This window comes from Tiliqua scincoides, chromosome 5 (genome assembly GCF_035046505.1).
Source record: "Tiliqua scincoides isolate rTilSci1 chromosome 5, rTilSci1.hap2, whole genome shotgun sequence".
Classification (NCBI taxonomy): Eukaryota; Metazoa; Chordata; class Lepidosauria; order Squamata; family Scincidae; genus Tiliqua; species Tiliqua scincoides.
In genome coordinates, this window is record NC_089825.1 from 6808804 (window position 1) to 6835861 (window position 27058).

At 43.8% G+C, this 27058-nt stretch overlaps 2 protein-coding genes across 4 annotated transcripts in view; both read right to left on the minus strand.

Annotated features, from left to right (window-relative positions):
• RHEB (Ras homolog, mTORC1 binding) overlaps window positions 1-6965 on the minus strand; it is a 35624-nt gene extending 28659 nt beyond the window's left edge. Inside the window, exon 1 of the mRNA XM_066628032.1 lies at window positions 6682-6965. Coding sequence (XP_066484129.1) covers window positions 6682-6733 — 52 coding nt within the window. The 5' untranslated portion in view covers window positions 6734-6965. The remainder of the gene's footprint in view (window positions 1-6681) is intronic.
• A 5196-nt stretch (window positions 6966-12161) lies between these two features.
• Window positions 12162-27058, minus strand: part of PRKAG2 (protein kinase AMP-activated non-catalytic subunit gamma 2) — a 235492-nt gene continuing 220595 nt past the window's right edge. For all 3 annotated transcript variants that reach the window (XM_066626921.1, XM_066626920.1, XM_066626922.1), the window contains 7 exons: window positions 26821-26875; window positions 25189-25315; window positions 23808-23973; window positions 21103-21140; window positions 18995-19141; window positions 16737-16830; window positions 12162-12929 (listed from right to left, as the gene is read on the minus strand). In XM_066626921.1, coding sequence (XP_066483018.1) covers window positions 12898-12929; window positions 16737-16830; window positions 18995-19141; window positions 21103-21140; window positions 23808-23973; window positions 25189-25315; window positions 26821-26875 — 659 coding nt within the window. In that variant the 3' untranslated portion in view covers window positions 12162-12897. The remainder of the gene's footprint in view (window positions 12930-16736; window positions 16831-18994; window positions 19142-21102; window positions 21141-23807; window positions 23974-25188; window positions 25316-26820; window positions 26876-27058) is intronic.

Consider the following 27058-nt stretch of genomic DNA (forward strand, 5'->3'; position numbering starts at 1 on the left):
GATACACTAATATATAAACTAGCTAGAAAGACATAAAAGGATTCTTCAAGGTCAACAGAGCAGGATCAACAATAACTCAGGAATTCAAACAGATTGGACACACAAATCTGCCATGGAGCAATCCTGCTCCCTGCCCTCCCCCTCCAATAAAATTCTGACTGCACGTGAGTCATGGTTCCGTTTAATCCTTTTATAGAAAAAACTTCACTTATACAAAAGCCTGCTGAGGATTCCAGTTCACGAATCTGATGAAGTGAACTGTAGTCCAGAAAAGATTATGCTGAAATGAATTGGTTAGCCTAGGCTACAAGGCAGCATTTTCCCTGTACCTTGGACAGTACACCAAAGTTTTTAATGGTAGGTCTTCTCCCACTATTCTGTTGGTCAATCCCAGATCACTGATTGAAACCTTTGGGATCTACTTTCAGATATATTACTTGATTCACCAAATGCAATTTCTTCAGTATTGGGCTTTTTTTTGCCTTATATTCACTCATTTGATCCTTACACAGTGCCTGCCAAGTTAACCAGTGACACTTGAAGTTCTCCCTACTTGTGTCCCTCCAATAATCCAGATACCAGGTGCTTGTCTCACCATTTTGTAGGATACAGACTTATCAAAAGACTCTGGCAATTCCCACTTCTGTCCAAAGTCAGTCTCCTCCTGTGGCCTCTGAACTGTTGCATGTGGTCCCTGAAGCCAGACAGCTGTGCTTGGATCCAGAGGACCCCTCCTCCACCCCACAAATAGAGAGAAATAAAGATGACAAACATATCAGACTTGAAGTACAGGGAAAGCTAACACAGATTATGTCTGAACCTCATCCCCATTTCACCTAAGTAGAGAAGGGCAGCCATGTTGCTCCAGCAAAGGGGCACCAGCCTGGCAATGCAAAACATTGATTCCCCCTCCCCTTGAAGGCGGATGATGGCGTACAAGTCGAGAGGACCCAAGTGAGCCCTGCCTGCAGCAGTCCTGGCCCTAAGGGAGAGTCAGCAGCACAACAGGCAGTTGTGCTGCTGAGCGCTTTGGCTGTTCGGTATTTCCTGCTCCTGGCAGTTTTGCCCCCACCCCTCCTTGCATTGATCCTACTGTGACACAGGAGATGAATGAGGTGATCCTTTGGGAGGGGAGAAGAAAATAACAGGAACTTAATTCAGGTATGAAGGAAGCCTTAAAATATGTCCATTTTACTCTGAGAAGCCACCTAAAACCAAAATGCTGTTAATGCCACAACATAGCAAACTTCCACCAGCTTCACTCCCTTGTGGTCAGAGGGAAGGAACTGCTACAGCAACCTGTTACACTAACAGGTTGTAACAATACCCTTTTCTCTCCAAAGTAGATGTTCAAAAGTACAACAAAATGCCACTTTAATGACATGGCACTTCAGTCTAAACCGTTATCATTTTTAAGATACCGTTCACAGTAAACCTCTGGTTATAACTTAATTATATTTTCTGCCAGTGCTCAAGCATTTATCTCACAGTTTACTAGGTAAACCCCTTTACATTTTTGCTGAAATACTAAATATGACCCATGCAGTTGAGTATACATGAACTCATTCTCCCAAACTTTAAGTCTGAACAACAGCACAATTTGTAAATCAGAACCACAATTAATTTGGTTATCTCACCAAATTAAAACATACTGGCTATCAGACCTGATCTATCACATGAAAATAAAATCAAACTCATCTGAACGTAAGAGGTGGCAAACCAGGTCCCCAAGATTTGTACACAGCTTAAAAGTAAAACCACCTTCTTTAACTTGTCTGTTTGAATATCATTCCTGTCTCCATGCTGAACAGCAAAACTCAAAAAGATTCAAAATAAATGTTACAGGCTCTTTACACTGATAGCACCTTAACTTTGGTCTTACTCCCTACTTCAGTTAAGCACTTTGATTTTGCACTTCACACTATGATACAACTGTGGTTTACATTGAGGAGTTTGTACATATGCTTAGTTGGACTTTGAAGCCATTCTCCAATTTATCTCACTCCTTAACAGCACACTTCTTTACAACAGAACAAAATATCTAAAGAAACATCTAAAGAATGTTATCATGTCAGCCATTGAAAGTCTTAAGGCAGAAGAGAGAAAGCAGAGAGCAAAGCATGAAGGAGGCATTCAGTTCAATCCCTATGACAAATCCCTATGACAGGGTACAAATCCCTATGGCAATGTTGCTGGGATAGACACACTGGCAGTGAAATATAGATAGGCAACCACAACTATTTGCTACACATTTCAGACAAGCAGGTGGATGGCAAACCGCATGACCAATTTACTTGAAAGTCTCTGCTGAGCACTTAAAGGGTGATTTCACTACTATACAGAGGAAAACGCACTTTGGGTACCAAGTCCACACTGCAGTCAGACCCCTCCAACAAGTATTCTTGCACAATACATATATACCAATGCCTGTGTCACATCCACATTCAATTCTAAAAGAATTAAGTAGTCCCATTCATTGACATTAACATGTTTAGACAGTGACTTCATTTATCTGTGGAAGAATTACTTTAATTGGCACAGGTAATTTGTGGTTGCCCCCAAGTCCTCTGGTACATTTAAAGTCCTGTAGTACATAATCTGCATATATGTACATGCATAGGTTCAATCCTCAAGTGGGGCCACGAAAATACTATTTTAAAATCTCAGAAAGCAGTGTAGACACAAGCAAGCACATGTAATTCAATATCCTGTACCTCACAACTTGCTTAGACAGGCATCCAGGAGCCAATGAAGCAAGAATACACCAACTTAGGTCACACCTTTTACTACATTTTTACCTACTCTGCCATTACATGCAGAGGAAACACAGAGACTAGGACAAGCATCCAAGCAAATGGAATAAGAAAAGTGTGTCTAATCCTGCAGTTAAGCTGACATGGCCTCTCCCTGGAGTAGAGATAGAAAACAGGGACATTTCTTCTCAAGACTACCACATCTTATGCCTCAATACAGTTCTCATTTTACTGTCCAAGGCCCAAAAACATTCTTTTCCATTCTTTCTTTTGTACACAAGGCTCTACTTCCTCATGCTGTTTGCATGCATCTGAACCAAAAGAAGCCTCCATGCTCCATGGCATTCTCCCCTACGTTACATCAAGAGAAGCTTCAACATTCTTCAGTATGATTTAAGACGGCTCAAGATGACCAAGTCTCCAAATAGTACCAACTATGTTCAGTGTCAAGCTGCTACTGACATTTTTGGCAACTCTTCTTGGATTAGTGTACACACAAGGGCAGAGCAAGCACACAGAATATGATCAAGTGGCATAATGGAATAAAACTACAGATACATTACCAGCAGACTATCAGCCACTTCCCTATTTCAGCAAACTGAGTTTGCTTGTAAGCTTGCTAATAAGCCATGCCCACAAGATTGACACATGAACAAATATACCAGCATAACAATAAATCCATTTTGACTCCGGCATAAAATTGACAAACAAATTCTAGAATTTGAACATTAAGATTTGGTTAAGAAGTGAAGAACTTGGTGTTTATGAATTAGTTCACCTGAAGAGTTTCCAAGACCATCTCCATCTAAAACATAGGAAAGCTTACACAAATTTTGCATCCAGAACTGTAAAAACTCAGGAAAAAATGCCAAGGAACAATGTAGTATCTTTAAACTTCATTACTCTGGGATAGGTTACTCTTATCCCCCATTTCACAAAAAACGGAACTGCCTGAAACTACAATCAGAGGTTGAAGGGAAATTTGAATGCAAACAATGAAACATACTACCCGCCTTCCTCAAGGGATCAGGCTGGGAAAACGAGCAACAAACATACAAACAACCAAACATAGCATCAATTCTGTTTCTATACAGTGCCCAAAACATTACCAATACCTCACATTTGCAACAGCCAATCTGCTTACAAATTATTTCAGTTTACAAGCTTTTACTCAGATACCAATTTGAGGGTATTTCTTGAATTGACAAGGGCATAATCCTAACCAACTTTCCAACACTGACCTAGTCACAATGCAGCCCCAAGGTAAGGTAACAAACATGCCCTTACCTTGAGGAGGCCTCCTTGACTGCCTCCCCACTGCAGGATGCAGTGCATGCCACATTGGCACAGCTATTTCAGTGCTGAATAATTGGTTAGGATTGCGCCCCAAGTATTACAGATTAAGTATCTTTTATCCAGACTGCTTGGGAGAGGAAGGTGTCTGGATTTCAGAGTAATTGCATGAAACATAATGAGAAATGCTTCCGCTTGCTCTTTTCACTGTTACCCATATGGCCTCTGACATTTTTCAACAAGGTCTGTACAAGTTTACACCACAGAGTAGAGAACAGAGCTTACATCCTGAACACGGGAATGAGCACAAGGCCTTCTAGTATTCACGCCACAGAAAACAAGTCTGGGACAAAAGTGTCTGGCTTTTCAGATGTCAGGATAAGGAATATTCTACCTGTAATGGGCCACCTGAGCAGTCTGTCTTCAAGTCACTTTTCACCTATTTCCGGTTAAGCAAACCCTCCCATTCAGTTCCTGAGAACACACACACAACCCCAACCAGGAACACTTTCATTTTTTGCAGCATGAACCAAAACACTAACCTACCCTTATTCTTATCTATTCCATATTAGGACAGAGAAGGCAGGAGACCTCTATTGGGCAGCAAAACCAAGCTCACTGAATGTCAATACTGAGTCTGAAAGACTCGCACAATGCGTTGTCAGCAAGAGAAATGGTATACAAATGCTGTAATTATTATTAGTATTCATTGATTCTTTAGCCACACCATCATCCTACCATACAAGGATAACTAAAATCACAACAAAAAGAAACACAAGAACATAGGAAGAACCCTGCTGGGTCCGGGCAAAGACCTATCTACTCCTCAGGGAGCACATAAGTCAACAAGATACCTGCATCCTGGTGCCGTTCCCTTGCAACTGGCCTTTTGAGGCAGCATCCAGCTCTTTGGTTTACATTGCAACTCAGTAAACTTCAGTAACCCTAGTCCCTTGATACAGCTGTCTGAGCAATTCCTCTGACCGTAAGAACATAAGAAGAGCCCCACTGGATCAGGCCAAAAGGGGTGCATCCAGTCCAGCTTCCTGTATCTCAGTGGACCACCAGATGCCTCAAGGAAAAGGCATGATTTGGGCACACCATGACAGGCAAAGGGTCACCAGGAAGAGAAGGAGGGCAGTAACCTCAGAGTCCAATCCTCTGCATGTCTATTCAGAACCAAGTCCAATTATATTCAATGGTAGGGTGTGGTAAGTGTGGATAGGATAAGGTAAGTGCAAATAGGATTGCAGCCTCACATACAACTCAGCCTTGCCGCCAAATAAGTGTTCAGCAGCATCAGGTGAGAAGCAGCTCAGATCCCACTGAGACACAAAAGGGGCATCCGCAAAGTGGAGCACGGAAGGAGGGAAAGAGACTGTTTGCAGTCGGGTTCCACCAGAGGTGACGCAGGTGGTCCGGCCAGACATGGAAAATGCGAAAGCCTTTCCAGGCACCTCTCAGATCAGGGAGATGTGGTGGGAGGGGAGGTAGGTGAGGCAGAGCCTCCCCAGTGGCATCCCCCCTCCCTTGGTCTTGGCCAAAGTGCCTCCATCTGCATGGGCAGCAATGTGAAGGCAGACTGCACCACTGCTTCATGTAGAGAAAGAAGAGGCTCAATTCTTTTCCTCCCCATAAATTGACAAAATGTTCGGAAGGCAGTTGAAGATGACCTTAGGTCAACTTCTTACCCAATATATGATTTCTCCTCCCTTTTTCCTCCACCTACAAGACAGGAACAGGGACCTGCAGTGGGAGGGGAGGCAGGTGAGGGCACAGCCTCTCCAGTGGAGTCCTTCAAAAAGTGCTGCTGCTGCCATATGAGACGCCCAAGCACCACAACCCAGTACTCTGCTTAGGTGCCTGACACAGTGACAGTGGTGCTTCATGAAGGACTCTGATAGAGAGGCTCTGCCCTCATCTGCCTCCCCACCCACTGCATGTCCCTAGCCAGGAGGCACAACAGCTTTCTATCAGGAGCATGCAGCAGGTGGGGAGACAGGTGAGGCAGAGCCTCCCTACCTGAGTCCTTCAAAAAATGCCACAATCGCCATGTGAGGCACTTGAGCACACAGTGGCAGAGGCACTTTTCAAAAGGCTCAGGTGGGGAGGCTCTGCCCTTACCTGCCTCCCCACCCACTGCACGTCCCTGTCTCGGATGAATGCTGCTGTCCCAGCAGATGAAGGGAAGCTGCCGCTGCCTCAAACACTGGCCCACCACAAGCCAACCTTGGGGGGGGGGGGAGCCAGGAAAGTACCTGAGAGCCCAAGCAGAGGCAAGTCTGCTGAGAAGCAAGTCCCATCAGAGTCAATGAGACTTACTCCCAGGTAAGTGTGGATGGGATGGTAGCCTGAGAGCCCCATCCTAGGCATGCCTACTCAGAAGTAAGACTCATTAAAGGCAATGGGCCTTACTCCCAGGGAAGTGTGCGTAGGATGGCAGCCTGAGAGCCCAACCCATGCACGTCTACTCATGTAAGACTAATTACAGCCAGTGGGCCTTACTCCCGGGCAAGTGTGGAGGCTGCCGGCCTGAGACCCCAAGGCAGGTCTGCTCAGCGGCGCCCCACTGCAGTCTCCGGGGCTCACTCCCCCGCGAGGCGGCTGCGCATGGAAGGCCCGGCCCGGCACTCACCGACGCTCCTGTATCCCAGGATGGCGATCTTGCGGGACTTGGAGGGCGGCATCTTCTCCCCGCCGGGCCGCGACCCACATCAAGGGCTGGGCCGCGGGGGCGAGGCGGCGGCGCTGCTGCTGAGGCGGAGGGCGGCCTGGCCTGAGGGGAGCTGAGGGCGGCGCGCGCAGCATGCACCGAGACCGACCCGTGCGCGGCTGTGGCGCTGCTTGACTGAGGGCCGCGCGGCGACACTCACGTGACCGCCCCACCTAGCGCAGCCACTCGCCTTTCTCACTCGCGGTCCCGCCCCGCGCGGTGACGTCACGGGCCCTGCGGGTGTCAGTTGGACGAGCCCGCGCTCGAAATTTTGCTGCGTCATTCCTACCCTCGCGGTGGCCCCGCCCGGTGGGGCGGGGATAGCTGTTTGCTCCTCCTCCTGTCCCTCCCCTACCGCGGGCGAGGCCAAGCCCTCCTGGAGGCTCTTCATGCTGATTGGTTGGCGGATCGGTTCCGCCCCCCGAGATGGTTCGTGAGCTGCCATTGGTGGGGCTCGAGACGGGAAAACGTTGCCTGCCGGGGATTGGCAGGGGGAAGTTGCTCCGTCCGCACGTGCTGGGCTGGGAAAGACACTGAGCCGGCCAGGGCTCGTTGCTGGTGCCTGCGGCGAAGGTACGCTCTGTGTGTCCGGCCAGTGCAGTCCAGGCTGCAGTCCCAGCCACAGCTACCTGGGAGTAAGGCCCATTGACTATAATAGGGCTTACTTCTGAGTAGACCTGCACAGGGTTGGGCTCGGGCTGCCATCTTGCCCACACTTCCCTGGGAGTAAGGTCCATTGACTATAATAGGGCTTACTTCTGAGTAGACCTGCATAGGATTGGGCTCTGATGCAATAGCACCCCGTCCCTGCCTGCCTTGGAAAACAGTTTTGTACAGTTGTTGCAATTCTGAGCTTCGCTGGCAGTATCCATTTAAATTGCACAAACCTGCCTTTCCATCCCAGGCAGGAATGCTGTTCAGAGAGTAGGCCAAGTGGCACCTGTAGGAACACTGAGCTCACGAAGCACAGCCCTGAGCAGGTTTACTTGTGTGCAAGAGCATAAGAAGAGCCCTGCTGGATGAATACAAAGGCCCATCTGGTCCAGCTTCCTGCATCTCACAGTGACGCACTGATGCCTCAGGGAGCACAGAAGGCACCTGCATTCTGGTGCCCTCGCTTGCCTCTGGCCTTCTGAGGGAGCCTCCTTCTAAAATCAGGAGGCTGCACATAACCATCATGGCTTGTAACCTGGGATGGAATTTTCGTCCAGAAAACTTTTCAAGGCATCCAGGCCAGATGCCCTCACTACATCCTCCAGCAAGGAGTTCCACAGACTAATTACATGTTGGGCAGAGAAATATTTTCTTCTGTCTCTTCTAACTCTCCCAACACTCAATTTGAGTAGATGTCCTCTGATTCCAGTGTTGTGTGAGATGAAAAGAACATCCTTCTATCCACCCCTGCATAATGAGTAAATCCCATTATGTTCCATGGAGACCACTCCTAAGTAAATGTGCAAGAGAAAGTGATATGGTGCCCTTCCCTGATGTTTTCCTGGAGCCTGCAGAAGAGAAACATTGGAAAAGACAGGACCCCAACTGGATGTCACCATCAACAAGTGCAGGGAGCAAACTCTCTGTAGAAGGGGCTTTTAGTTCATTGACTTTTTTTGCAGTCTGTGGTGGTGTTTGATTCTCAAGGCCAAAGAGTATTTCTCTTTATGTGTTTTGAGTGGCAGGAATCCAGTTGAACAGGCGCATCAGTTTATGTGTGCATATCATAACACTCATTTGTGTAGCATTGTCTGAGGTGCCATGTGCTTCACACTTATTCTGCTGTTTGGTAATTCTAAGATAAATATGATAATCTTCCTATTGCAGATGAGAAAGACTGAAGCTGAGGTCAGTTTTTGAGTTCATGGCAGAGATCTGAACTTTCCCCTGCTAATTTTAACCCTTGCTAACTGGGCAGGAGGTAGTCAAACACACCTGCAAGAGTGTCTGAATACATTCCTAGATGATGGCTCTTGACTGGTCCCAGTTCCTTCCTTCCAATGCAGTGGTTCCCACACCTTTTAGAATCCAAACCCAAACCTACCAGGGTCATGGCATCCTTCTTTTGCAGCAGCCTCTTCCTGACTCTCCTGCACACCATCATCTTGAATCATGCAAGAACTTGCATGTTCAATTTCATTTCACACTGAAATCAGAAGTATCTAGTCTCACTTCCTGAAAGGTGTAGATGAGATGGGAAGTTTGTCATGCACCAGTGGTAATCCAAAATTTACTTCTGTGGAGTTTTCTGTTGGAATAAGGTGCAACACTACCTGCAGGAGTGGGTGGGAGGAGGCAGTGTGTTGTCCAGTTGCATGGGACCCTTTTCCCTGCTCTCTGTGGTAGGTGCAGGAAGTGTCTCTGCTGTGTAATTTTCTTCCCCTCACTCCCTAACCACCTTAGGACAAGCATCCACATTGCTGAACTCTGTCCTCAATGGCAGGCCATTGCCAAAGAGCACCAATTCCCTTACTGTACTTCCTTATAAAGAGATCAGCTATAGGGGTCTCTGTTCCTTAAATTACAGAAACCTCTGATACTTCAGAAGGCACAGACAACTGTGAGACTATTATTTTTAAATCTTAACTGCCTCTGTTCCTGTTGTTCACTGACAGCAACTAGCTAGGTTGTGAGATTTACCATAAGAAAAGGGGCCTCCTGCTGATTGCTCTGCTTGCTCAAACCAAACCCCTCTTCCAGCCCTTTCAGGTATGCTGCTGTCTTGGTTGTAGAACTAACTACATTAAGAGAACATGAGCCCTGCTGGATCAGGCCCAGGGCCCATCTAGTCTAGCTTCCTGTATCTCACAGCAGCCTACCAGATGCCTCAGGGGGCACACATAAGACCACAAGATACTTGCATCTCACTGCCACTTCCCTGCAGCTAACATTCTATTTACACTCACCCCTCAGTGAAGACACCAGATTGCAACTGGGTTTAACTTGTGCTGCTTTATTAAACACAGCAACCAATTTTTAATGAATGAAATCTACTGAATATACCTTCCCTCCCTCGACAGTATGGGGTAGGAGAAAAAACTGCCCTCCATGGCCAATTTGGACGACAGAAAAAAATTCCTACCTGGCCCTCATAATGAGCGACCAGCTAATCTCAGACTGTACAGAGAGATCTGTAAATGTAACATGGTGGAGAATTTAAAATAAGAGTCTTCCTCTGTCCTGGGTTTCCATACATTCTATTTTAGTAAACAGATGTAAGCGCTCTTGGCCTGTGTTGCTATTGAACACACAATGCTGCTGAAGTCTACAATCTGTAATGGTCTAACCTTGTCAAAGTTCCCTCAAAACATTAACAGGTACTGTAGCCCACTCAGATGAGGGAATAGTTCACATGCCAAGCAGTCAGGAATTTTAACAGAGGACACATATCCAGTCTCTCAACAGCTGTTTGTACAGGTGTTTGTGCTGGTGAGTAAAATAGGATTATAGCTTTAGACCGCAATCCTAACCACACTTTCCTGAGAGTAAGCCCCATTGAACAAAGTAGGACTTACTTCTGAGTAGACCTGGTTAGGCTCTTGCCCTTAGTCTTACTAAACACAATGCATACTTCTGGGTAAAACTGTTTTCACACATCTTCAGCTATTTCGTACTAAAGAGAATCCCAAGAAGAGTGGCCTCTTTTGATGGCTTTTAATTGTGGAGTTTCTTTAGCACCAGGGCCCTGTAGTGCTGCTAAGAGACTGCTTTCCCACAATTAGATGCAAATGGAATTAAAATGCTGTTTCCACAATATGGCAGTACATTATCCAACAGTGTCCTACCCCATTCATACTTATATGAGTTTGTCCCATTCAATAAATGGTTCCTGCAATCTTACATCAGTTGTTTCCTCTTGGCAAGGCTATCCCTTTTATTGCTTTATGCTGGTACAGCTAAGGGATTGGCAATGAAGTAACCTTTAGTTAACTTCCAATCCTTGTGTCTGGAAGAAAAAGGAAACTAGCTTTAGGAACCAGTTTCCTTTCATTCCTTTAAGAAACAAAATAGTTCTGTTTCACTACAATCAGGCAGAATGAAAGGAAGCAACCTACTGCATAAGACTAATAAGGGACAGTTGATCAACCCCTAGCCATGCACAACAGATGGCAATAAATGGGGCAGATCCTGCAAAGAACCGACTTCTAATTATAGGCATAGCAGCCACCCAGGGCCCCTTAATGGTTTACCTGGTAGCATGGGACAGGCTGGCACTGAACTTGCAGTATTGCAAAAACATGCCTGAAAAATCGGGTCTGAAACACAAAATGCAACTATTTGACAATGACATCATCCATTCTCCATAGAAGGTTTGTGATTCTCCATAGAACAGTGGTTCTCAAACTGGTGGGTTGCAACCCACCAGTTAGTGTAGTTTCCCCTGTCCCTTTAAGGACACTTTCACTGAAAGCGGGTGCAAAGCGCCTCCTGCAAAACGGAACTGCTTTGCCCATCTTTCAGGGAAAGTTCCAAGCCTTGGGGAGTGCTGTGCTGCGCAGGGCTCCCCGCACCTCCTGCAGCCTGTTGCAGCCCTGCCTTCTAAAAGTCACAAATATCCCCCCTCGCCCCCCCTTAGCAGCTCGATCCTGGGGATCGTATTGCTGCCCTAGACCCTCCCCCACAAAGACTTACTGAGGGAGTAAAGATCCCTCAAAGTTTGAGTACCGCTGCCATAGAAGATTCTCCATTGAAGGTATGTGAGCAAAAGAGGGTCACTGAAGAAGGAAACAGAGTAGAAACTATGTGGTGATGCACAACTGCAGCTGTAGAGGGTTGACAAAATAGATGCTTGACCTCCATAAGAAAGGTGCTCTTCAGATCTAGATGCTCTATAGATTTCTGTTCAATTTCTCAAGAGGACGATAGTCTCTTGTTTTCTAATGATGACATCTCTAATGAAAGGTTCGCCATAAGGAAGGGCTACGGTTTGGGTTAGGAGGATGATACAGGAGGTGAAAAACGTGATTCACATTTTGACCAGGATTCTTTTGAATGCCATAAATATGTCAGAGTATGGAGATCAGCTGGTTTCAGAGATATTATGGAACATAATCCACTCTAGAAACTATATGTTGTGTGGATACACAGGAACTTTTTTTAAATTTAGAAGGATTTTTGAGGTTCATACTTAAAACGTATGCATTTTCACAACATGAATTTTGTTACAAGCTTTTGAAATACCAGCACCCTATGGCCAGTTCATGTATAACATCGATTCTTCATAGTTTTGTGTATTACCTAGACTGCCTTTTTGGCCTCTCCATTTCATCGGGTAACTCTTCTTTTGGGGACTGCGGTATGCCAGCCAGACACTTGATAAACTCCTGTATCTCTGGTCCTCTTGGATATAATCCATCTAGAAGCCAAGTACTCTGTAGTCCTATTTTCAGTAATGAAACATCTGCTCCTTCTTATATAACAATCAATGTTTTATTAATGGATATGGTGAAGTTTTAGCTATCCACCAAAGATGTGTAAAAAATTGCAGGAAAATAATAAATAAAGCTGGTTTTAGATCAGTCTTGTTTTACCATCTCTGTTCAGAATGCAACATTTATAAACACACAATAATTGTCATTAAAGTTTTAAAGTAATCTATTGATATTCAAATTACAGTTTTCATGACAAATCTAATGATAACTGGAACTGATTTGGTTTAGGTTTTGCGACTTGAACATTCAAATATAGTGTCTTGTTTAGCACAATACTTCCTCTCATCACGATGGGCAACAGTGATGACATACTGTTGGCGGCATTTTGACATAAGGCACTATGATATGAATATGCCATACACCTTATTGCCTTATGTCAGAGATCTGTTGCTGACCAGCGATTTCGATCAAATACAAAAAGAAATGGTATTGTTTCAGGCTATAGTGCATTTTGGATGAAGGACATCATATGAAGTCTTTCAGCAAACGTTTGAAAATGCAAGCCTTTTGTTTAAAATACATAAGCTTCTTGTCATGCTGCTTTTTTGCGACAATCACTGGGAAATAATAAACTAGTTACCCATCACTCAGTCCCAATACACACACTCTCATCACCATTCTGCTCTTCTCTATTGCCATCAGTGTTCTGGAGGCAAACGTGACCTAGTAACTTTATTCAGTTCTTCTACAAAGGCTCTTATGTTCACAGCATTCATTCATTTTCACTTTCCTTTTGTTTGGCACCTGTTGATAGTAGAAAAACAAGGTGAAACTTAGTATTTCTGAACAATAGTGCACACGTGTTCCAACTTGAGACCCAATATTCCATCAAGCTGCCAAGCTGTAGGGCACACATTTTCATATTGCTCAAAATGCAGCAATATTTTGTACTTGGGAATATTAGAGATACAGTGGGCCCTCTATCTGCAGGCTTGGTATTGGCAGATCTAAATATCAGCAGATGCCAAGCCCACAGCTGGTGGGCCACAACAGGCCCCTGGACACAGCTGGAAGACACTTCAGGTTTGCCAGTGCGCCCCCCCCCCCCCCGATTTCATTATCTGCAGAATTCAATGTCTGCTGGGCGTCCTGGAATGGATCCCGCATCAATACCAAGGGCCCACTGTACTTCCCTAAATGCATACAAGCTATTATGATGGCTATGTGAAGTATGGTTACATGAATGTCAGGCATTTATTGAGTACTAGTAATGCAATTAGTGATGACTTTTCCTCATGCCTACACCACTTTGTGAACATCGACTATTTGAGTACTCTGTTCCAGACACCTGTAAAGGCAAGCTAAGTGCAACAAAGGATATTCCTAGGGCATGCTATACCCCCCTTGAGGCCTTAAGACATGAAAGATGGCCCCCCCAACAAAATCAAATAAATAAAAAGTGTGCCCCTGATTGGTTTGAAACACTAAGCTGGGGTGAAGAGGGGTGGTTAATCTCCCCTTGCTAAATATAAGAGGAGCACCACTTGAAAAAGTGCCTTTTTACCCAGTTAGCAGGGGTAACTGTATTATCATACACGGAAATGAGAGCTGACTCATATTAACACCTATTGGTTTCATGCTGTATCATGATAACATGTCACTGCAACATGTCAATAATATGTCACTGGCTCTCAGAACAGTCTCATAGGTCAGTTTTGAGTTAAGAAAATATACTTTTTGTTTCATAAGGCAGTTGTGTTTTCGTTTTCTGGTTAATTGGCCATAACTTTTGATAGAACACTGATATTCCAATGCAGTTTGTTTTGTTGCATTCTGCATTACTTTTCCAATTATATATAACAGGGGTCTCTAAACTTTTCAGCTGAAGGGCCACATCAAATACCTGGCACAGTGTCAAGGGCCGGAATTTAAATAAATATATTAGAGGTGGAACTTAGATGAATGAATAAACGAATGAATGGGCTCAAATGCCCAGAATTGGAGAAACACCAACACAGTCCAATAAATAAAACACACACTTAAATGGACCCACATTCCCTCATCCCACAAGCACAACTCTGGCTGTGTTTGGTCAACTGGGCCAGAGGCTGTCAGGGGATCAGAGGCTGGCTGCAAGCTGCATCTGGCCCCTGGGCCAGGGTTTGGAGACCCTAATATATAACATGATTTGGTATAACATTCATACATACCAAAATTTTCACAATTTTGGTCACTAGTGTCAAGCTCAGCTCGTTGCCCCCCTAAAGCTCGATGCATGGTGCAACTGCTACCCCCTGCACACCCTTAGCTACACCACTGGCTCACAGCATTTGTGGACAGCAACAGTTTCTTGGTGCACCTGCAACATTAGGGAAAGCTCAGAATGCAAAACAGAGGTGTAGCAACACACCAATCCATGACTTTGCAGTGAGGGAGCAATTTATATATATAATTGGGTAGGAGGTCTGGTCTAGAGGGTAGAGCCTCCATTAGCCTGAAGATAACATTAGAAGGTCACCAGTTTGAGGACACAGGCAGCTCCCTGAACGGCTGAGAATGGCGAGACCTTGCAGCAGCTGACAAGTCGAGCTGAGTGATTCCACCTGCTCTTGGTGTGAGCAAGAAGCGTCCTGGCTGCCCTCCATGTGAGAGATGGAGCTGCTTGTCAGCTTGCGTGGAATAACTGGAGGCCAGAAGTGAGACCAAACCAGGAAGATCCTTTCTGAAATGTTGTTGGTTCTTGAAAGAGAGAACCTCTATCATTGTAAAAATCCCCTTGAGGGATTTAGAAATGCCTGCCTATGTATACCACCTTGAATAAAGTCAGAAGAGGAATCTGATGATCAATAAGGCGGTATATAAATACCTAGTTATTATTGTTATATCGGTGTGTATACTAGAGTTGCCACATGTGTAAAATTCTGTTTGCTTATAACTAGTTTGGACCTAGAAGCAATGAATTCAAGGGGTCATAGCTGCACCTGGACCTTCCAGCCATGGTGACAGTCAAGACCATTTTTAATAGCTTCAGGATAAGAATTCAATGTAGTGCAATTGACAGACTGTCGAGTGTGAAAATGGGAAATATTTCTGCTTAAGCGTCATGCTTGCTGGGTAGGCCTTGGGCAAATAATCAGCCACAGGTATGTCTCAAGTAAGAATAAATGTCTCAAGTAAGAATAAATGAAGAGTATCAAGTACTTTGCTGCCTGTAATGTGCTGGCCCTTTTAAGACTTTAGTTGGTTTTGTTTGCTTAGGCTGTAGTTACTTTGCCCCAGCTGGTGTAAGAATTTTGTGATTAAGGAAGGGAGAAATGCTGGCCAGTCAACTGGGGCTATAAAAGCGTGTGGAACAAAGAGAAGAGGATCCTCACTGTTAGCTGTAGGTAAGCTCTAGAACAGTGGTTCCCAACCTGTGGTCCGGGGACCACAGGTGGTCCCCGAGACCCTGAGGAGTGGTCCGTGAGGTCTCAGGAAAAAAATGATCACCCTTGATCATTTCCAGTGTCTCTCCAAGTGAGCACTCCCCCACTGGCCACTGAAGTTTCAGCTATGGCTGTAGGTAGTCTGTTCTCCACTCTCTGGTTGTCCAGCGCTTGTTGAAGTGCCAGCTGTGGGAGGGTCCATTCGCCATCCTTTCTGGTAGTCTGTGGAAGAGCACTCACTCTGCAAGATGCTTCCTTATGGTATTACTAGAGAGGAGGTATCCCCCCTCAGCTGACACTTTCAGTGTCTTGCCAAGCACTCGCCCATGGGCTACCAAATTGAACTGTATTTTTTGTGTGTGGTGTGGATGGAGGGGGTTGCATGTGGTCCATGACAATTCCAATGTTTGCCTCAGTGGTCTGCAGGCTCCTAAAGGTTGGGAACCACTGCTCTATAAGTAGTAGTTTCTTGTGTGAGCTTCCCTTTCTCTAGTTCTTGAAATTACATGTGAATATATGCTTCTCCATTAAGAATTTTAAATGGCCTTTATATAGACTTAAACTTGGAATTTTGATGTATTTAATAATGTGGGATGCTATGCAACCTGTACTAGCTTTTTTGTTGTTTTTATGAAGGAGCTGAACATGCTCAACCCCATCCAGTCCTTCTTTGGGCTTGAATTACCCAATATGGTGAAGGAGCTTAAGGTCAGTAGACCCAGGGGTGGGCATAGGACTGCAACACTGCCACAGCAGTGTCAAATATAAGGCCTGCAGGCCACATCAGGTCCACAGAAGCTCTTTATCCAACCCATGTGATAACTGGGCTCTTGCAGCATTGGAGATGAAACTGAGCTGCTGAAAGATCGGTGCTGGGAGAACCCACTTATCAAGAGGACCAGCCTTTCAGCAGTGCTGCTTCTACCAAGATATCACTACTGAAAAGTCAGGCCACATGATGGAATGATGCTGGGAGCACTGAATTTCCATCTCTCAGCTGCTGAGCAGCAGAGTGATACCTCAGCAGAAGCAATGCTGCTGAAAGGGCAGCCAGTATGATGACTGGGTTCTCCCATATGTCAACAACGTGATCAAAATTTGCATATTTTCTTTTCTGTAATTTGCAGCTAATGAGTTGCTAGGTGAGAACAAAGTGACAAAAGTTTCACACCCCTGTTAGACTTACCTGCTGGCGTGAGCACTAACGCTTGTAGAATATCAGAGAGGGAGATTATACCAACAATACTATCGGCTTCATTCACTACCACCAGTCGATGAACCTACAAAGAAGCAACAAACATGGAGAAAACACAGAATGTCTTGAAGTGCAGAGAATTCCAAGCAGATTGTCCAAAGATAGTAGTTAGGTTCCAACAACTGTTTAGAACCAGGACACACTTTTCAAAATGGTCTTCTATTGGGACCCACCTAGCTTTGAGACCACAAGAGAAAAGAAAAACCTTATACACAGTTTAACCTTACCAGTTGCTGAAGTCACTGTTTTACCCTTTTTTACTATGATGGGGGACTACCTTCTGGAACACGTGCTGAGCTCCACATTCATCAGACCATTCTGGTGGCCTTGCACTTCCCTTTGATAGGAGCCAAGGGAAATTTGTCTACTTATGCACATGTGGCTCATTTCCACTTTCCATAGGGCTCAATACATTTCCCTTGTCAGTTTCATGACCCACCAACAATTAGGCTGAGACCCACTGGTGGGTCCCGACCCACAATCTGGGAAACACCAAGTCAGAAGGACATTTAAGAGAAGCTTTCTAAAAATCCAATGTTGTTCTGCTCCAGAGAGATGAAAGAACAACTCACACATGTCTCAGGTTTACTTGTAAGGTACGAAAGAAAACACAAGTTTCCATCTTTCATCAAAACTGAAGCTTGGCATTACAAAAAGCTGTTTGATTCAATATATCATTACAATAAGTTATGTGGTTGTGTCCTTCCTCATTTTGTTAGCATTATGAATTTACACAGTTGTCACACAAGCTTGTCTTACAGCTTGTACAGAAATAACTAAAGGCCTAGTTTTGTTCCACAGCTGAAATGAGTATCCCTGTTGCACAGTATTAGTTCATATTTCTCAAAGCTACAAAAGAGCTAAAGTGCTAAAAAGAGCAACACATTTAGCAACAAAGCTCTGTTCATCATGATATATCTGAAGAGATTTGAGATTCCGTTTTCCCCATTCTGCTCTGATAAGGCAATGCAAAACTGTCTTAATATCAGTTTATTGCTAATTTAATCCCTTGGTTCGCAAACTCAGGTTTATTAGTTGAAGTGCACTTATTAAACCACAGCAATACGTGTTAATCTGCTGTTTCAAGGCAGTGGCACCCCAATTACAATTTCATAGCATTTTCTCTCTCTTACACACACACACACACACACACACACACACACACACCAAAGAAAGTCAAAGGTCAAACACTTGATTCAAGTCTTGGCCATACTGCCTGTGCACTGGCCAAAGGCTCAACTCAATCTCAATCATGAAGCTCAGATTTTTTACTCTGTCATTTTCGAAGACAAACCTCAACCACTACCACCACACTAAGTGGATGTGCCGGATGCCAGCACCATTTCCGCTGCATTGTGCACCCACCTAAGCTTCGCAAGTGGGATGGAAATAAAATGAACTCAGTGTCATAAAATTGGATCCAATGTCCTGAAAGCACTTTGTTTTGTCCTTTCTATTATAGAGTTGGTTATCTACCAAACAAAGATATCCTCCAGCCACTTCTATCTGCAGAAACAAGGAAGCTTCAGCATTGCAAAGTCAATCTTTTGTTTACTAATGGAGCTCTCAGCAGCTGCAGACAGTAATTTGGGGATCATTAAACCCGACTGTGGTGATCTCATTTTTTAGCAATGTAATGTGTTATGATAAACATCAACTGAGGTATCAATAAGAACATTTTAAAACAAAGTTATATACACTTAAGTCCAACTTCTTTCCATTTGTTTTAAAAAAGGATCCATAAAGCAGGGTTATGGCTCGACACAAAGATTTAAGCACACCTGCTAGTACATTTGGAAAGGACTCATGTACTTCTCATTCCAGTCCTCTCTTGTAAGAACATAAGAAGAGCCCCGCTGGATCAGGCCAAAGGCCCATCTAGTCCAGCTTCCTGTATCTCACATCGGCCCACCAAAATGCCCCAGGGAGCACACAAGACAACAGGCACAACCTGCGGCCTGGTGCCCTCCCCTGCATCTGGCAATAAGAGGTAGCTTGCCTCTAAAATCAAGAGCGTGCACATATCTACTGACTTGTAACCCGTAATGAACTTCTCCTCCAGAAATTTGTCCAATCCCCTCTTAAAGGCATCCAGGCAAGATGCCATCACTACCTCTTGTATTGGCTGGCATTTGGCTGACATTCTGGTTAATGATACTCAGAGATATTGTGATCAAAAGAAATCTCACCTCAGCTTTAACTATTCGATCTACAATGGTCTCGAGAGTTTCCAGCTTACTGCACTTCACAACACCTTCAAAATACTGAGAGCGGTGTTGGAGGGCTTGCGTCACTGTGATATCTAAGTTATTATAAGTCTTTTCAGCAGCAAGATTCTAAGGGAAACACAAAAAGTAATTATTCAAGGTTCAATTGCAATCAATTGCAAGTTTCAATTACAACCAACCAACTTGATGGCATTTACCCCCTTCTCCTAGAAGATACTATGTTATGTCATTTCAGGAGCAAGGGTGCACTTCAGAGATATGACTGTACATGCAAAAAGTAACGTTACAGCTGCACTTGCACATGATCTAGAACAGTATTTCTCAACATTTGTCCCCCAGTGTACCCCGTTATATGGTTCACCTATTGGAAGTAACATTGGAAGTAACTGGTGATGATGTCATCACCAGTTACTTCCAGATTGGTAAGCTATATGCAACGTGACAAACAAGAGGCTCAGGGGAGGCAGGAAGGATTTTGCAAGCATGCAAAAAGTGCACACTGGAGCTCTGCCCACTGAACCGAGCCTCCTACTGCTGCTTGTCATGTTGCATTACTGGTCTTGCAGCCAGGCAGTGGAGGTCTGGGGGTCCCATGCGTACCACCAGATACCACCCCAGATACCACTGGTTGAGAAATACTGATCTAGAAGGAATAATGTGACTATTAAACAAGTCTGGCTCACTGGAGACGTTACCTGAACTTCTCATCGAGTTTATGAAATCAGAGATTACCCACACACTCCTTCTCTTCCCTACCTCTGGGGCACACCCCTTTCTTTTAGTTTCCACAAGCCTTTCCCCAACCATACTAAGCTTAACCAAACATTTGCAAAGCCATTTCTAACCATAGTTGCATCAGTGGTTTGGAATAAAGTATAGTGCAGACACTACAGGTATGCACTGCATAACGACGTTCCAGCCAATGATGGACTGCATATACATCAGTGGTCCCATAAGATTATAATGCAAGCTTGTAGCCTAAGAACAAGAGGTTATACCAGATAGTTCCACTAGATGACACTGTGCACTAAGAATGTTTGCACAGCAACTAGTCATTAAACAATGCATACCTGTATAGTTGAAAATAAAAAAAAAGTGAGGCAAGAAGAGAAAATACCTATATAAAAAGGGAAGAAAGAGGGAGGGATATAAAAAATGCATGGGATGCTGCTGATCTGGGCAGCACTATGTCTGCAGAGAACATTGTGCCAGTGCATGGAATTCAGAGGATTCCATGCTGTAGATGTTGCTAGCAACATTCTCTTCTGCAAAGAATCTACCTGACCTGCCCCTCAATAAAGCAGCCACTGAAACAACTGTAAGATAGAACTATGCTAGAGAACAATCTGAAAGTCAGTGTGACTGATGAATGAACAGGACCATTTTACTCCAAGGAAAAACAAGAGGACTGAGGGCAAGAGGAAACGCCAAGAAGGGGAACCCATGGGTATAAGGAATAGGCTGGTGCTGTTTCCCTTGGCAATATGGGCTACAGATGGGAGCGCCCAGAAGTGGGCTCCCCTTCACAGCAGCAGCAAAGAGAGAAATGTTTCCTACTCCCACAAGAGAAATCTTACAGTACAAGGATCACACTCCCCCTGCCAACCCATCACTTCTGGGTGATATTTCCTAACTGCACTGCAAGCAGTGATTCCAGGTCCCACTTTTTGATCCACACCATACTGTGGATCACCATGCTGGCAACACCAGCACTGGGTTATATGCATGCATAGCCCCACTCCCCGAGACAATGGTCTTGGGCTTCATTGTGTGATAGTGAGTGCTTCATTGCAGAGGACACCAGGCAGCTTTTGAACTAAGACGACAATCTAAAACACACTTGACATTTTCCTGAAGCACTATGTTATTGGAAGTGAGTGATAAGTAGTGAGCAACAAAAACCTGCTCATGTCCATATGGAGGACTCTGTGGTAAGCTTAACAGGAAACACAGGGGTCTCTTATCAGTTTCAAACCAGTACTTCAGCATTAAAAAAGGCAATAAAGGTAAATCACTTAGCAGCACTGAACATTAGCAAAACATATATAAAAATTTTAAGAGGTACTTACTATTACATCAAATTTGGAATAAATATCTACAACTTTTCCTAAAAAGGAAAAATAAAGAAGTGTTTATACTGTATCTCAAACAACTTTAAATCAAGTATGAACACTATACAGTTAACTGAGTTGCAAAATAATGATTATACAGTAATAAGGAATCTGTTGGTATGTTAGTACCATAGCCACATTCACAGTTTGGGAGACCTCCTGGAGCCAGCCTTGTTCTTAGATATCTAGAGACAGCATTGGTCTGAGGTGCTTTTGCCCAGCTTCAGTTGGCATGTCAACTGCACCCATACATACAGAGGTGTTTATCTACTGCCTTTGTTATTACATCCATCAGAAGTGGCATTGGTTATTCATGCCTCAGTCACCTCGTTTGCGTTATTGCAACATGTTTTATGTGAGGCTGCCCCTGAACGCCCTTCAGGCATTTCAACTGATACAGAATGGAGTTGGAAAAGTTTTAAACAGAGCAAATATTATGATGCTATCTTGCTTCTGTTGTTCTGGTTGACAGGTGGCTTCTGGGTGCAATTCAAGATGCTGGTTATTACCTTTAAAACCCAAGGTGGCTAGAGACATGGCTACCTGATGGACTGCCGCCATCCCTCCCATGCTTTGCAATCTTAGCTTTTCAACTAAAAGTTCAACTAAACCAGCATCTTGAATTTGTGAACTAAAAGTTCACAAAGCGGTTTACAGAGAAAAATCAAATAACTAATGGGTCCTTGTCCCAAAAGGGCTCACAATCTAAAAAGATGCAAAAGAACACCAGCAGACAGCCACTAGAAAAGACACTGCTGGGGTGAGGTGAGCCAGGTACTCTCCCCCTATTAAAGAGGGGCACCCACTTGAAAAAGTGCCTCTTACCCAGTTAGCAGGGGTAACAGTCAGTGGGGTAGCACCATCTCTTGATGGTGGCCCCCTCCCTCTCACTGTTACACACCTGTTTCAGTTTTCTTTCTCTGAATATGTTTGTTCTCTGACTGCCATTGCCAGTGTTATGCTTTTCTTGTAATCTTGGTTTCAACGATGCCTCTTTTTATGACTTTTAATTGCATTTTCTTACTTGTTGTGAGCCACCTTGAATTATCAAAAAGAATCTAAATTTTTAAAAATAAAACATTCATATATTATCTAGTATCTGCCATCCTGAAGCTCCATCTGAGGTGCAGTAATGCAACAGGCTCTTGTCATCTTGAATCAAAAGGCAGTATTTTCATTTTATTATAAAATATAAATACTAATATTTTGAACTCCAAAATTGGCAGCACTAGCTGTTATAAACTTTAACCTTATCTTTTGAGAGATTTTTCTTTTTTGCCTCAAGGATGCATCATATGACAGACTCCAAGTTTCTTCCAGAGGTTGAACAGAAAAATATTTCCAGGTATAAACTTGTTTTCAGGTTCCAGAAGTCCCCAGTTTCTTCACAACTTTTACCTCCCCACTTACTCAGAAGTAAGGTCCACCAAGTTCAATAAAACCTACTCTCAAATAAATATGCATAAGATTCACAGCCATAAGTTGCACTTCTATGCATCCTTACTGTAAAGTCCCAGTGAACTCAGTGGCTTTGATTCCAAGTGATCCAAGCAATATAAACACCTACTCATAATCTATGTACAGATCCAGCCTTGTTATACACGGATTTTTTATACATGGATTTGACTCAACACAAATGGCCCCTGCAAATGAGAAGGAATGTGCTGATCCCTGGAGAAGGGGAAAAATGCACCTCTTTAAAAATCACAGTTTATAAAACTGCCTTTTACTGTTGCAGAGACAGTCATAAAAGTGATTACAGGTATAACCTAAGTAACCACAGATTTTTCTATCTCAAAGCTGATGAGAAGGGTCCTTTAAATTAAAGGAAAACAGTTGTTTAATATTGCCAGAGAGGGCAGTTGGCTGACAATCCATCAGACACTCTGTCTGCAAGTTTCACTACTCCCTTCCCCCTGAGCACGTGAAGAAAGGCTAAATGGCAGCGATTATCACCTTCTCCATTCTTTCCCCCTTGCTGGGGCTCCTGGTGAAGGGAGGGTTTGCTGCCTCCTAGTGAAGCCTAAGCTCCTGGAAAGAGACTGATTGACTGTGTGCATTACAAAGGTCAGCAAGGCTGTTTTTAAATCACCGGAGGAAAGAGACTTCGTTTTTTAAATTGATTTGCTACAGTGCATTTTTTGCCATCCACATGAGTTCTTGGAACAGAACCCTAGAGAATAATAAGATTCAACCTGTACTTCTATGCATTACATGAGCATCAGAGGAGATGAGAGAGGAAAAGTGGGAGAACAATGAAATGACATAATTAAAGTAGAAAGTGCAGACAGAGCACACTGATGTTCTGTAATGTTACTGAACTGAAAGAAAGAAAAAACAGAGGCAATGAGTTTATCATTCTAGATTCTGAAGTGCAAGATCCAATGGTTGTTATGCCTTGAAAGAAGGGTGTGCGAGTGTTCTTTCAGTTTTAAATACTATTGGACAGATGGTAACGAACGCAGAATGAAGCCATCTTGCTGTAGTGCAGCTGGCTACAAGTGTTATTAATTCAGGCAAGATGTTAAGAGATGAGTTCTGAATCAAGAAGTATTCTTCTCCATCATTCTTCTTAAGAAGACACTCAGTGCTCAAAGCAACAGGTTATCTCATAAACCAATTCATGCCTGCATGAACAAACTATTTATACTTCCAATACACACCTGACTCATCTACAACAGGTAGAGCCGATATCCTTCTATCTACAAATATATTCAAGGCTTTAATGATAGGAGTGTCGGGATGTATAAAGGCGATATTGTGGTAGGTTCCTATCCCAAGCTCATCCAGATTTTTCTTCATAAAGGCAGGCTTTGGCATTTCTGACACCTACAAAAATTAGGGTTAAAAAAAGAGACACATTTTACACAGGGTAGGCTCAGTAGCTTTACAAAGTACTCAGATCACATCAAGAGGGCATTTCCTACCAAATCTTCCAATTGCTAACAAAAACTATTTGAAAAGAAGTCTAGTTGTCTTAAAGTTTGCACACTAACTGTCAAAACCTGAAAGACTGAAATCCATATTGGAAGTAAAGGCAAAACTTAAAGTCTGCATTCCAACACTCAGGTCCTTCTCATGTTTTGCCCATGTAACCCTTTGTCAGGGGGAATGTTGCATTTCAAGTAAAGTGCTACATATTGCACCTAGAGGAAAAAAAAATCACACACCAACTCCCAACACAAGCTGTGAAACTGCAGTGCTGTTACAACTGCACAAATGCCATTGTCCAAATACCAATTTAACTTGTGACAAGAGCAGGATAATTGCTTGCCACTCCAACCAAATCCATTTTCTGAAATATTATGGGAAATCTGAAGAAGTGCCTAATAAGTTTACTAACCCATTCCCTTACCCAAGCATCCCAACCCATAGCTGCAAGTCATTTGGACTGGCTCCCAGTCTCAACATTTAGTATACTGAATTCAAACAGAAGAACTGTGATAAGACAGTCTTAGGCAAACCACCCCTTCTCAGCTGGTCTTCCCCACTTGCAATTCAGGCATTCTAATAATCTTTTCAATAATTCTGCATATAGTGAGTATCATCAAGATAAAACACGTGAAGTGCCATACAAACACTAAATATCCTTAAGGTCAAAGAAGGGACCAATGACCACATCATTCTGGAGAGCTCCTAAATCAAGATAGGTCTTCATTTTGTGCAACATGCCACACTAATCACACTCCAAAGTTCACACATGCACACCTTCTTAGTGTCACCTGACAAAGCCCCCAACCAACACTTGTACTTGACTGCCAATGAAAATGTTTTCTGCACAGTACCATCAGATGGTACAATACATTCCAACTACCAACCTAATTATACATGAAAGGGGAGATTATGGAAGTGCTTGTTTCTTCAGAAACACCCATTATTTCTGGACCAAGAGGAGCCCGTCACTTCAACAGCGAACACGGCTCAAGCGAAGAGATTCTAGAGATACAAAGGTTGCCAAGTTGAGGATTTATATTATTAACAGCAATGAAGTTTCTCTTTTGTAAAGGTCAAGCAAGAGCTAAAGTACATTCTTGATCTACTTACAAAAAGCTGGAGGAACTTGAGGATTCTTTTATGGGTAAGTATATAAAGTGCATTTCCGCTCACAGGGTCAATAACTGGCAATCTGTGGATTTTGTTTTTGATCAGTGAATATACAGCATCAAAAAGGCTGCAGAGAAAGTTATTATAACAATCAGTAGAGCCTCACTGAGACAGCCAGAAAGACATTTCTACATGGATATTGTTTCCTCCCACCCCCCCCCCCGTCAACACTTATTAAAACAATTCTGCATCAAATTTTTGCTGAAGTAATGAAAAAATATAATTTTGCAACTATATCACATGGTTGTGTACAGCTGGACCCTGGTATCTACAGGGGATCTATTCCTGGACTACTGCAAATACTGAAACCCACCAGCTGGTCCAATATTACTTCCAGACACAAATTGGAGATGTTCTCTGATTGCGTCTGAGGTGTTCTGAGGCCCACAGGGGCTGTGCGTGGCCTCTCCATTCCTCAGGAGACGCCAGAAGGTATTTCTAGCACCTCCAGAGGTCTTTCTGAGACCCAGAAAGGCCACATACAGCCTCTCGGCCTCAGAGCAACTCCTGGACATGACCAGAGAACACCTTCAGTTGCATCCAGGAGCTTAGGTCCAACCCTCCACTGCGGGTTCAGAGCCCATGGTGAGTTAAACCTGCAGATCCTGAAGAAGGGGGGAGGAGCACTGTTATTTAAAAGGAGAGTATGGAATATTATTTACACATTAGCAAAAACCTGAAGATTAACCAGGTTTAAAAGGCAGCAATTAAAAGAACATAATCACACAACATTACTCACAGCCCAATCCTGAGCTACCTGGAGCATGGGGCTGCCACAACAGTGAAAATGGCTGCTGCTGCATCCAGCAAGCCCCAGGCAGCCACTAATACCTCCTTGGGATAAAGAGCCATTTGTCCCCTTCCCCCGAGTAAAGGAAGTAGACCCACAATGGGGTTACTTGATTCTATGGCAGCTCTGGAGCTGCCGCAGAATTGGAGAGCTCCGTGTTGGGCCACAGGGAGCTCCATGTTGACACGGAGCTCAGGATCCAGTGGAGCTGAACTCCACCCTCCTCCCAGCAGGCTCCCTCCCCCACTACACCTCCTTCCTCCCTGCCCTCTCCCACCTACCTCTCCACCACCTGGTGGTTCAGGTGACCACCAAGCAGCAGAGCACCAGCTTCCCACCAGCACTAGCCGCACTAACCCAGCTAGCTCCAGCACTAGGCCGGCAAGGGCTTGCAAACGTGCTTTACGGCACATTTGCTACAGTGCGCACCAGTAGTGAGGATTGGGCTCTTAGCCCTGACTCGAAAAAGCTAAACGCAGTTAAACTGTGTGCTCTTCCTCTGGACTTTTGGTAGTACAGTATATACGTAATTTATACCAACAAACTCTTACTGAAGGAAAGGAAATCTCCATAGCAGCATATGCCCAGTATTTATTCATCACACAAGAAGACAATAACTTGGTAAAAACCAATACTTGAACACAAACCAAAAAGAGTCCCACCAGGTACAAGTTCAACCATGTAAGTGCTATCTGTCTTAAGAAGTCCCTTGCAATTTCATACCAGATGCATTACTAAAGTTTAACATTAAACAAATCAAAATTCAAAAAAGCACAACTTACCTTGCATCTGGTGAAATATTCACTAAAGGCTTAAAGGTTTCTTGTAAATAAAGCTCTGTAGAATTACAAACAAAACCAATGCTTACATTTAAAAAATCTGCATTTTTGGGGTAAAGAAGTGAACATCTCTCTACATTTTAACAGACAGATAATTCCACTAGATGAGGGAAAACTCTTTTTACATAGTATGCTTGTAGTAAGTATTCCATATGAAAGCAAGAAATTTGATAAAAATCTA